The sequence below is a fragment of the Lonchura striata genome, chromosome 5 (genome assembly GCF_046129695.1).
Source record: "Lonchura striata isolate bLonStr1 chromosome 5, bLonStr1.mat, whole genome shotgun sequence".
In the NCBI taxonomy this organism is placed as follows: Eukaryota; Metazoa; Chordata; class Aves; order Passeriformes; family Estrildidae; genus Lonchura; species Lonchura striata.
In genome coordinates this window covers 34,124,901-34,138,151 of record NC_134607.1, presented here as the reverse complement: position 1 = coordinate 34,138,151, position 13,251 = coordinate 34,124,901, and the positions used below count along the sequence as shown (strand labels likewise).

Genomic DNA, 13,251 nt, shown 5'->3' with positions numbered 1-13,251 from the left:
GGAATAACCGAAGACACAGTGAAACCCTAAGCTCATGAACAGAGCCTAGCCTTGCTTCAGCAGAACCTGTCACAAACCAAGTGATAAAGTCAGCAGAGAAGTCAGCATGGCCAAAAGCAAACTGTGTTATGGTTTTGTGGTGTTCACTCTTTGAGGGCAGGATCTGCTAACAAGATCCTGGCCTAACAAGAGAGATTAGCAATTAGTGCAGAAGAGAACCACCAATTAGGAGATCCGCAAGATACTGTAAAATTAAAGCTGCATGAAGATCACAGACTGTGTTGAAGTGACAGACAGACAAACAAAATAATAGCAGACAGAAGTCAAAAAGGTGAAAGATGCAGATGGAGAGTTTAGGACAGCAGGCTGTAAAGGAAGGATAATGAGGGCATTGAAAGGCAATGCTAAATTTAGCAATAGACCTACCTTTCACACCATGACCAAAGTTACTCTTTCCTCTGCAGATTTTCATGCACAGTACAGTACTGATTAGTTTTTACTCTCATAGACAATATGCAGTTTTAAAATATGCCTCAAAGCATGCTTTAGGACACTGCCCAGTATCTCCCTACCCAGAAGCACACTGTTAACTCTTCATCTAAATCAGGTGTGACATTTACCAGGTGTATTTTAAATGCAGAACAAACCTGGCTTAGAAGCATGTCAGGATTTTTCTTTAAAAAAATTGTTATTACAAATTCTGATGTTGAAATTTATGTGATCCTTACAAATAGTGTCTTCCACTTGTGTTCCTCCTTGGCCATGAAATACCTACCTGAGTCTCTCACACAAGCTACCACACTGCTGCTCACTGCTTTAGCACATCAGGGGATCCTACTTGCTCCAACCTGCAGTGCTTCACAGCTGACTCATTTCTGCTATAAACTACCAACAAAAGCAGCATCCATTTTTCAGCATAAAAATGAATAAAAAAATAAAAGTAAAAATCAGTCTCTAGAGAAGTTACCTATATTTGGTTCCACATTACTAGCACAACAAATAGAAGTCTTATTGATAACAGCAATTGCCTAAAAACAAGGTACTTTCTAAATATATTGTGCAGGAAATTATTTCAGAAATAAGCTTCTAATATTCAATATCTATAGAGCCAACACACATGCACAAACTAAGAGAAAGAAAGACAATATGCCATACAAAGATTTTATTGACATGAATCTGGGATAACTGTTTTATATACAAAGGCAAAGTGTTAGGAAACAGTTAATCCTTTCCTCCTCCAGGCTTATTTTGAGAAAAATGCTCTTTTGGATATTAGAGGCATATCACTGTTGTCCAAATTCCCCAAACCATCTCCCATTAACTCAGCAAAAGGCATCCAAATCTGATCTCAAGAAAAATCTGCACTTTCCCCTGCCTAACAGGTGAGCTATCTCAACAGCGCACATTTCCACATTCCTACAATTCACAAGGATGTAACTGCAACTATTGTAGAAAGAGGCTGGGGAAATATGCCCTGCATAGAAACTGTCCCTCATGGGAACATGATCTACCTCAGTGGTAGAGAGAAAAATGACAAAGAGTTAATTTTAACTGCAACTCAAGTATCATTTTATAGCAATTACATCTTAAATCCACAACAGAAATTGATAATTACATAGTAACTCATTGCTACTACATTATCTTGGATAATACTGTAGTTAAGCTTTTGCTCAAATTTCTTTTCAGTAAAATCTGTTTCTGTAAAACACTGTTATTTCTTAGATGCTTTTAAAACACTAATGAAGCATATAAAAGTTTTTACAGTATACAAGAGAAATGAAGTTAATAAATGATTACATTTTCTTCAATTCTATCAAAGAGTCTGAGAAAAATAACTTCTGTCACATTTTAATTTCTCAATCTCTTTCCTTTTTTAAGAGATGAAAGTTATAAAGGAAATTCATTACATTTTAGATGAAGAAGAGCTTGAGAAAAACAAAACCACAATTCAGCAGGCAGATGATGTTGATGAAATCAAAGTATTTAATATGGCTTGTAGCTGAAAGTAATTGATCTGCAATTCCAAACATTTCAGTTATTGCCACATTCGCTAATTTTTCATTAAGTGAAGATAAAACGTCTTTAAAATGCATGAACAATAGCTTTAGGCCATTGTTGTATATATTGTGCAACTCATTTAAATGCAGGTTAACATGGGAACTTAACAGAATATATTTATGTACAGTATATACACAAATAGAATCCTGTGGTAGGTACCCCTGAATATTCTCATTTAAATAAGTAATTTTCATATTAAAAGAAGAAAAAAATCAACCATCTATGGAGGAGGCAAAATGCCCATTTCTGAACTTTAAATCAATATAATTTCGAACTGATGTACATAGAAATAAAACTGTGGTCCTGTACAAACTTTACATTACAGGGTAACAGTTTGTTTTTAAAAAAATATTTACATATTTAAGTACTTGGTTCTTTGCAATAGAGATTATATGAACACAAAAAATTGTAAGATAGGCAGGTTTATTTATTGGATTTTTCTACTTGTTCTTTTTTGTGCAAATTCCAAATCTCTCTTTTTGTGTTATTATCTGCCTCTATTTGCCTTGTATTACTGCTGCTGCTTTTTTTAGTATTCTGAGAAGGCTGGGTGGCTTTGCTTCTAGGAACAGGAAGAAAAGATTTAACTTTTGAAACACCCAACTCTGTCTTTGATTTACTGTTGCTGCTTTCCACAGTTTGACTGCTGCTGAGAGGACGCATTCCATCCTAGAAATAAAGGAAAAAAAAAAGCATTTTGTGTATAAATAAGTATCACTTTTTGACATGGTTGGGTTGTGCTTCCTTCATTTCAGCCAACATTACCCCAGAATTTTTTTTTATTCTGTATGAAAGCTTTTGACCAAGTTTTTCACAAACCTCCCAAATAGCTAAGCTTGTCTACTTGCAAGTCAGTATAGTAATGCCTTCTGTTGTTAGCAGGAATTTTTAAAGAAAAAAATTACTAGGAGAAATGTACAGTAGGAACCGGTGGGTCAGCTGACTGAGCCAATTATTCAGGCATCGCTACTATGTGAAGCTCTGATTTGGGATGCCTGAATATGTGTTTAGAGAAATACTCAAAAGGAGTACACCTACTTGTGGATCTGCAAGGTTAAAATTAGTTCTTTTAGTGGAGACTGTTCTATGGATTTTAACCAAATTACAGAAAACATTCTAACTTTCTGAATCTTTGGATATGAAGAAATATGAATGCAAGGCTGTTAACTCATCTGACCCTGAGATTGGCTCAGCTGATCAGAGTATGGTGCTGATTACAGCAAGGTTGTTGGGTTCAGTCCTTGTATGGGTCATTCACTCAAAAGTTGGACTCAAAGATCCTTGTAGGTCCCTTCTAATTCAGAATATACTGTGGTTGTGAAAGTCAGCTCTTTTAATGCTAGTTTCAGGGATTTCACTGTATGGTGAAAATGGTGTCTCTAGAAAACAATTTACTGCAGTCAGATAAAACATAAGGATTGGCCTCCAAAAGACCACATCAAAGGAACACAGAAGGTCTGGTAAGCGAACACAGACCACAGATTATGCCCTGGTTAAGATTAATTGAGCTCAGAAACTCTCTTGATGTTCACGAACACAAAGAGCAAAAAAGAAAAGGGAACAAAATGTTACAACAGAGAAAACATGATTTTCCAAAGAATGAAAGCTAAGCAGGACATAATTTCAGCTTTGTATTTAGTAGGGATGGTAGCATCCACAAACAAAACTGAAAATTTCTGAAAAGAAGACAATAGTAGACTTTCTATATCTTCCAATAATATTCAGTTTATCTTCCTACTCTGAAACTACTATGAAGTTACTGAAATTTATTTAGATATATAACATATCAAAATGACCGTATATTTCAGCAAATACTTAGGTCAAAAGTAGGAACTGAATACCTGAAAAAAATGCTGTTCTTCACAAACTTGGTAATATCATGTCTTTTCAATAATTTTGCCCCCTGAGAGCTTTGACATCAGAGCAACCAGCAATTTTACATCAAGAATTTTAATTGGTGCTTTTGCAAACTTACTGAGTGACATTAAGTGAGAAGAAATAAAAAACCCAGATTTTAGTTCTCTTCATATCTGATGGAAATAACTTGTAGTGTCAATGTAATGTTAAAAATACTTGGCCTACGGAGATGGCTTTATGTAGAAAGCCAAAACTGAAAGCATATACATCCATTGTTTTAATAAATCTTTAGCTTCTACTAAGTCACATGAAAGAAACTCGGAATGGTAGTCTAGCAAGTTTCCTAAGAATTACAACAGTATTTTCCTGTAATAAACAGGGCACTAATTCTTAGGATCCAATCAGAAATTCAGATTTGGAGAAACTAAAGTCACCTTTCCTATCCTACTCATTTCACCTACCTTTTGTGCTGTTGTTTTTTTTGGGTTAGTACCACTTGCTGAAAATACAGGAATGTTCTGGGAGTTACTGAACATCAGTAACTCATCCTTAGAATCTGCAATCTAAAGAAAGATAAGGAAACGGTGATTTTTTTAGTTATTCACAGAGATTATGTTTACATTTGTCAATTTTTGGAGGCTTGATTTTATTTTCATGGTTTCTCTACAATGCAGTGCAGAATATGTAAACATCCAAAGGACAATTAAAATACGTCTTCTTTACTCTTAAGTGCATTTTTAGAAGATGGGAGATGGAGATTTTATATAAACTACAATCAGAGGAAGATTAAACATGCATTTCCAGAGTGATACTTTTCAGTCGAGCTTAAGGGCAGTATCCCATCAAATTTTACCCAGCCTTCAGGAACATGAGAGAAAGAAATTATCGTTTTCCCTTTCTCCTGCCATGTTTCTTCCCTACTATTTTTCCTTCCCTTTTTTTCTCTTTTTCCTGACCAGAAAATAACAGACAGAGCCTGCTCAAGATGCTGTCCTCACTGAAAACTAGGTATTTTATCCTGGGGCAAGCTGATCCAATTCAATTCTGCAACTGCAAAAGTATTCAATCCCAACCCAGTGAAGGCAGCAGGAATATATTCGAGTGAGAGGGCAAATTAAAGAGCAGAAGTATTTATTCTGTTGGCAGCCTGAAATTACATCACTCAGAGAAAGTATGCAACGGCACCCTTACTTCTGCAAGGCTCTATTAGGCAGCTGGGGAATTAACAACAGAAATTCCAGCCAAGGATGGTTCCACCCATGGTGAGGAAACTGAACAAAAGACTTAACATCTATCTCCTTCCTTATCTAACCCATATTTCCTTGAATTGTCATCAACAAGCAATTATACTTTGCATGTTATTAAACACAATTTTAAGTTGGTTACCATTTCTTTAAGCACATCCCATTCTTTTAAGGATAGCTACAATAAATCCCTGCTAACTGACTAGTGATTAGCTTGCCAGCTTGGTGCATGTGACTCATACATGTACTGTAAATACTTTAAGAAAAACAACCCAAAACAAAGCACTATAATAAAGGGTTTCAATAAATAGGCTGAAAAATATTTCCAAACACAGTATTTCTTTTTTTAATAAAAGCTTGGTTGTCTTCTAATAATAAACAGAATACTTAATAAAGCAAAACTAATGGAATTACTGTTCAGGGATATCCTAGAGGATGTCATGCACAGCCTAACTGGACAATAGCCTAAGACTGACTCTATCCATGTTTCAAAAGATATGGAACAGCTGCTCCAGTGTGAACAAGCCATCCACATCAGCTGTGCTAGGAGGAAAGATTAAAAAGAATAAATAGCTTCAGCCAGTATAAAAAGAAAAATTAGAGAGATGCACAGCTCCACACTCTGCCTCAACAGGTCTTCCATAAACACCCACAACCCATTACAACATAAAATTTAGCCCAAAACTATGAGCCCTGCAAGCATCCTTCACCCTCTTTTGCCACTGTTAAAGATCTAGGCCAATCCATCCTCTCTTGCTTGGGGCAGTAAACTGCATTTTGCCTACAGAGCAGAGGAGTTTTGAGCCAGTTCTGTGAAGGCTGATGGCATTGTATTAAACAAACCAAATGTTCAATGCATATTAGGGAAAACTTTCTATCTATGTCTTTATGACGACAGAACAGTTTCCCACTGGGAGCAATGAGAGCATGAAACAAGGGAACAGGAATGAAGGGATGGCTGTTCTTAGGGAAGTGATCACAACACCAAACCTGACAGAGTTCAACAATGCTCTCAGGCCCATGGTGTGACTCTGGGTGTGATCCTGTGCAGAACCATGTGTTAGATTCAATGATCCTTGGGTGTCCCTTCCAACTTAGGCTATTCTATGATTCTGTAGAAATTTCATCCTCCACGGCAAGCATTTTCACAAGAAAAATTGGTGAAGGTGTAATTTAAAATAGTGTATGCTAAACCAGAACACTTAACCTCAAACATATCATATATTAGTTGACTTTGATTTATTCATAAATAATTTAATAATTTTCTTCAGTTCAAGCAGGGCTTGTAAATCAAAATTTTATTTTAAACATGTAACAAACAACTGAATATGGTAATGTAGTAAATTATTTTAAAATCTTGTGTTTACCTTGCTTATATCAGGCTCAGATTTGCTGGAACACATACTTTGAAGTTCCTGCACAAGATCTACTTCATCATCAGAACCAACAGACAGCCTTTGCTCCAGATTTAATGTTCTCAAATGATCCTTCTCTGAAGATCTGGTTATAAAACCCAAACAATCAGAGAGAACATTTAAATTAAGCTGTCATACAGAATTTAAAATATTATAGATATCTCAATAAATAATAATAACAATTTATTATTATTTATTATAAATAATAAATATTATAGATATCTCAAACATAGTAATTTTTTTTTTCCAAATGACGTTTACTACTACAAGCAAAACATCTGATGAACTGACAGCGGTAGTTGCCAATAATTATCTCATAATAGATCTTTCTATACAAATTGTTCTCTCTATTCTGAAAATCTAACAAAGGATTCCTCTGTCGTATTTTCAAAAACTCCCCTATTTTTAAGATGCAGCAATCAATTTCATTCCACTCTGCTTTTTGGAAATAATTCCAAACACTTAAAAAACCCTCTGGCATACTGGAACCATAAATATTCTATTTTCTCTGTGAATAAGGTAGAACTGAGGTTTCAGATTGAAGTGAGGTCTCAAATGCAGTTCCTTCTAGCTAATTCATACACTTTCTCAGGGAAATTCTGTATGAGTGGGACAAAAGTGCATGTATTGTACCATCTTGAATTGTCATTCAGGAAGCTGAAATAGCCAGAGGAGGTTTTAAAATATAATGCCCGTTGATAAAAGCATACGGTCAACTTTTCAAGGCAGAGTAAGTGTTACATAACATTCTTAAGTCATAGACTATTCTGTTACATAAAAAAATATGCAGTGCTGCAAGGCTTGAAATAAAGAAATGGGTTCTAAAATTATACCAAAGTATATAAATTTTATTTCCTCTCAAAAATGAAAACTAAAAATAATTCCTTTCTTCACATATGGCACCAAAGCATTACCAAAAAACTATTGATCTATTCATTATAGTGTGCTGCTTTACAACAGAATGCTATCATCTTTATTTTTTGCAAAGTGTCACAAATACCAGAAATTAAAACTTACTTTGTGGTGAGAGAAGCTCTGTTCTTACAGTTTGGTTGCAACACAGTCTTAGATTTTATACCTGCACAAAAGAGAGTGACTTGTTAGTATGTTACCATGTGTGTTGATTTCTTTATTCTAAAATCTATGATAAACAGGGAAAATGTCTTCCCATTTACTAACTATGTCAACAGGGTATGTCAAAGATCAGAATACATCCCTTGAAAGTGTTCAGAGTAGCAGAGAGAACTGCTGAAATGGCAAATAGGGGATGAGTTGCCTAAGATTTGTGACAGAGAGGACATGAGGTTTCTGTGTTAGGCATTTCAACAATCCTTACTGGTTCTTCCCAAGAGAAATTTCTTGTCAACAAGAAGATATTTACATGTGCTTCATGAGATACCTTTACTGGAAAACAGCAACAGCATTTGATTCTGAAAATCTGAAATAGAAGACTACTAAATTTAATTGACTGTTCCATTTTTAACTTATATCCACAGATGTTAACTGGATTCCAAGGACATTCTCAGGTACAAAATACAACCATCCCACTTCAGGTTATGTTATTTATTAAATCCTCTTAGTGGGATTAGATAAATTCACAATTCAAACAGGGAACTGGCAATCAGAACATTAGAGTTGCAGTCTTCTGAAAAAGCAGACTTCTTTCTGAACAAGGCCTGAAGGGATGAATAGCTCATTTTAGTGCTGCAAAGTAGCAAACATCAAGTATTTTGGTTCTTTGTATGAGGTAATTGAGGCTAGAATCTTACTGCTCCTAAAGTGTACGTGTGTGTGTGTGCCTTCTCTCTGTTCCTGAATCTTCCCTCTGAAGTAGTTGCCTCCATTTTCAGAAAGCAAGTACTTTGATTTTTTCCCCCTGAAAATTTTTCTGTTTGATATTGTAGTTAGTTACCAATTATACTGTCTTCCTTCTAGAAATATGTCTCCTTTAGAAGAGTTACGTTGCTTCTGAATATATCCATACATTATCTTTGTTTAATAAACTACTTATTATATGACTTACGATCTTGAGGTGAAAAGCATTGTCAAAAGTGTCAGGCACTAATATAACTTCCACATTTATACAGATGCACAGACTCAGTCATATAAAGCCCTCTTTATTGAGCAACATACTAAAGATGACTGAAAACCTTACAGTATCTGTGACTACACACAATTATTTACATTTATTTTTTGCAACTGAAGTGAAAGTCAAATCAAAATCTTCAATTTACACCCAAATATCGCTTTCTTCCACTGCAGGGCTTCTAGATTATTCCACTCATTTTTTCTAGTAAGACTGAAAAAGGGATGCATGATCTGGGGAGGAATGTATTGATTTATTTCCACCTGGATTCACTTGGTAGTGAAGTAAGTGTAAGGAAAGTCAAAAAAGTATGCATACTGTAAATCTGGAGCAAATCTAAGGAGTATCAATACAGTAATGAAGCTTTCTCTCATCTGGTATTGGAGAAGAGACTGATTCAGTGTCATTACATACAGTCAGAGGTGGAACCACTGCTTATAATTGCACCGTCTGAGACAATGCCCACCTCATTATCAGACAACAAAAAGGGCATTAGAACAACTAAGCTAACTTAAGACACCTCACAGTCACAAAGAAGTAATTTTGGAGGGGGGGGGAAATAAACAATGTTTTAGAGGTGAACATAAATATAAGTGTCATTTAATTGAAAAATTTTAAGTAATGATGTAGGAGAAATGTTTGATTTGCATCTACACAGTTTAACCCCCCACAATTTCAGAACTGAAAATTAAAAGCTTTATTTACCTTCAGTATTTGTCTCCTGCTTATTCCATGACTGGGAGGACAAATGGCCTGACTTTTTGCGAGGACTTGTGCTCACTTTTCTCCAAGAAGCATTCTCACTTCCTTTTTTCTTACTGCAATTTTTGTAGCTTGAAGCCACAGATAAAGGAAAATTTCCTCCCTTAAAATCTGCTATATAATTATCAAGCTCTGAAAGAAAAGTCAAAGTGTTAAGAAGAACTGATTGTTGCAAATGGTTCTTCTTGGAGTATCTTATACAACTACTTAGTTTAATGACAGTAAATGCTTTTAACCCCACCACATCCCTTCAGAACTACAGCTATGTTTTGTGGAAATTTTAAAAACAGAAGGAAGTAGTTAAAAGCCCCAGTAAAGTAACATACAACTACTTTCAGACAGTTCACTCTTACCTGGTCTGGGTAGAGGACAGCCATGCAAAACAGCTTTATTTAGCAAGATACTGAGAGCAGCTTTAACAACGGCCTGTTGCCCTTGGCTAGGATTTTTTTTGGCTATTGCTTGTCCTGGTACAGATGGTCTTTTCACAGAGGCTCTGGAGAGTATGGCTTCTTGTACTCTGGGAGCTATTACAGCATTCCATAGCTTGGACATCCACCTGTGGTATAAAACCAATCCTTTAACTTCAAAAGCAATTACCAAAACCTGCGATTTTATACTTTGGTAACATAGCAGATTTTGCACTTTAAAGAAGCACCCCATTTCAGGGAGGGACTGATTTTATTTAAGGAAGAGTATACTTGTATTTTTAATATTAAACTATTTGATCTGAATTTCTTTGGCTTGCCTTGACAAACTTACCACCTAATGCTTTTCCTCCTTCAGATAATATAGAACATCCTTCTCATTTTAAGGTTAAAAAAATGTCCCAGAAAGATGCATGTTCATATGCATTCAATTTTTTTTAAGTGCATGGAGAAATTTCCTTGCTTGCAGGTGTTAATTCCTAGCCTATTTGCTGCCAGCATGGATAAAAAGGAGGTATTCACTTATGCTTGTACCCCTTCCAGTATTCTTTAATTTCCAAACTTGTCCAGTTTACAAGATATTTCTATTCATACAGCTGCCTTGCTCTTACTCTTTTGTGTATTTGATCTATGGTGAACTGTGTTTCTGGGATGCTGTGGATATTCCAGATTGTCTGGTTTAGAGATTGGGTCTGATTTTTTAATTCAAAATTTGATTAAAGGATCTTCTGGGACTTTTGCTTTTCTAACAGAGAAGCATTATGTTGTATTAACAATGAAGTGAAAAACTTGTTAGGGAAGAATAAATGCTATTTCTCATAACTTAGGAGTTCTCTGGGGATAAAGGCTAGAAATTTCAGACTTAGAGCTCAGCTCACATCTACAACAGACACTGAGACAATCTTTTCTTAGATCAACTCCTACTCTTTTTGTTTATTCTTATACCCTCTTAAAGGAGGAAGATGGTAAGATTGAGTCAGATGGTTTATATTAAAGGTCTGTAAGAAATTATAGGCTATCATGCTGTGTTCAGCTTTGCAGAAATCTATTCAGAAAACAAGAAGGCTAAAATGTCTGTTTGACTTAAATGGATGATTTTGCCTGATACATTGATCCACTGAAGCCATCTTATTACCTAAATGAAGCCATCTCATTACCTATGATGATTTTTTGGGGATTTTTTTCCATTTTTTAAAAGTTAGAATGCATGAGTTATTTGGAAGATATTTTTTGGTCAGTTGTGAAGCATAAGATTGAGCTTTTATGATATATAAATGCTCAAAGTGCTTTTAAAAGCTTGATAAAGTTACATTACTTAGAAAAATAATTAGTACAGTAGTTAAAATACAATGTAAAATTTGTATTGCAGATGGTCCTTGAAGGACCTTGAAGCTTCCTTAGCATAATGTTGTAGATATTATTCCATATAGTTAAAGTCTGTTTCTGCTAGCCAAGCTACCAAAATAACAATATCAATTGCTTGTATTTTAGTCATAAAGAACTCCCACTTTTCAATTTCTGCTGATGTAAGCTTTCAATATTTTGCAATACTGTCAGTAGAAGTGGTCAGAAATGAACACTAAAAAGATAAAATTAATTGAGGCCATTCTAATCTAACAATTAACAATGGACAGGCATGCTCTTTAAATAAAATTCCAACCTGATATTTAAATTCAATTTTATGTTTGTGCTCATCTTGATCAAGTCCCCCATTCTTTGATATAGCTGATACTTAACCCCTGTCTCTCAAAAAGAGCTGCAAAGTGAAACTCACTCCTGTTGGAACATCATCGTCAGTTCCCTAAACCAAGAAAAAACGTAGTTAAATTTTTCTTCATTTATTCACTCTGCTCACCAAAACAAGTGAAACTACATGAAACACACAGCAGGAAACAATTTCCTGTCACACATTCTCTTTACCTGCCCTGCTGCTGCTTCTTCCTCTTGCCTTATGCTAACACTGTGCCCAGAGTGAACTCAATTTGTATATAGCTGTCTGATGTCCTAATGAATTGGATGACTCAGAGAAGCTTTACTAAATGCAAAAGGCAGCAGAATAGCACAGTGGAGAGAGGCAAGAGGAAAGGAGTGGTTAATTAGACTGAAATAACAGCAATCAGTGAGCTGCTAATTAAAAGCTATTTATTACATGACCACACTGTTAGCCATCATGCTGCTAAACTAAAAGTGTCCAATAACAGCTCATTGGAGCTGTGCTTTTAAATTGTTTATTAGTGGACAAAAACTACATTAAAATGAGAAGTCAGATGGCATATGACTACAATAAAGGACATTTTAGGGCTGTACTCGAAGTAAAGCATTGTGAAACCAGTCAGAGTTACACTGAGAAGAAATCCAGACTCAGAAATACATAATTAACATATCTAAACTATAGTTTTTCTGTCCTCTATTAATGCCACTGCAATAAATAAATTATTAAAACATTTCAGAGGACATGATTCAAGAGGAAAATGGGAGATAGATGCATGGTATGCTTTATTAATTTTTTATTTCCCAGCACCCATAAATTTCAAGTTAATCTTACATCCACATTTAGACTTTAATAATTACTCTGAAGAATAGCATCTAATCCATACTTTTTGAGAATAAAAATTAAAATGAACAAGCAAAATATATCAAGATCTGCAGACAGAACATGAAATGAGACAGCCTCTGCACATGCTAAGCAAAGGCCTCTCCTTCATGTGTTAAGCAGAGGCGTCTAGAAGAAGGGTCAGCAGAAAACAGTACAAGAGAAACAGAAGGGGTGACCTGACTGGTGAGAAAAGTTGTGTCACATCTCTAGAAACCAATGTTATATTTCAGTTCTGAATAAGTCTGAATCTTCATTAGAGACTCATTACCTTTTTGATAAAGCCAAACAACATCTTGGTGTGAAATGAATATCATTTAAAATTCCATAATTATTTATTTTATCATTTGCTAGCATTTGGAGTTGGAGTGTGATCAGATGTTTATGCAATTGTAGGCGAGAAAAGTCAAAATTTTCAAGCAACATTATTTTTTAATGTTACTTGCCTGCTAGCCATATGTGTAACCAAACTTATATACTAAACTAACTAAACTCATTGACCAGCACTGAACCACCACACCGCCCTACTAAGAGATCTCTAAACTGTGCGTATGTATATTTAAAAAATTACACCAAATACTTAAATAGTGAGAAATCATTCTCCAAACTTCCTTTATATACAAACCCAAAAGGAGAGTTTCCCAACTTTTCTTGAATCTTTTAACCTTTGTGTCAGAAAATAAATGAAAGATCACAAGAAGACTGACTTTGGTGCAGTTAAGATACCCGTTTCCCACTTGTGTGCTTCAGAATTGCCCTTCTAGTAATTAAATAACCAACAGAAGTTTAAGACTTTCAGCAATTTCAA

At 35.1% G+C, this 13,251-nt stretch overlaps 1 protein-coding gene across 1 annotated transcript in view; it reads right to left on the bottom strand.

Annotated features, from left to right (window-relative positions):
* Window positions 1-1,147: 1,147 nt before the first annotated feature.
* The window catches only part of CTTNBP2 (cortactin binding protein 2), a 77,375-nt gene continuing 65,271 nt past the window's right edge, over window positions 1,148-13,251 (bottom strand). Inside the window, exons 18-23 of the mRNA XM_021553472.2 lie at window positions 9,776-9,981; window positions 9,366-9,554; window positions 7,592-7,652; window positions 6,527-6,659; window positions 4,377-4,478; window positions 1,148-2,727 (exon numbers count right to left, since the gene is read on the bottom strand). Of these exons, the coding sequence (XP_021409147.2) occupies window positions 2,482-2,727; window positions 4,377-4,478; window positions 6,527-6,659; window positions 7,592-7,652; window positions 9,366-9,554; window positions 9,776-9,981 (937 nt within the window). The 3' untranslated portion in view covers window positions 1,148-2,481. The remainder of the gene's footprint in view (window positions 2,728-4,376; window positions 4,479-6,526; window positions 6,660-7,591; window positions 7,653-9,365; window positions 9,555-9,775; window positions 9,982-13,251) is intronic.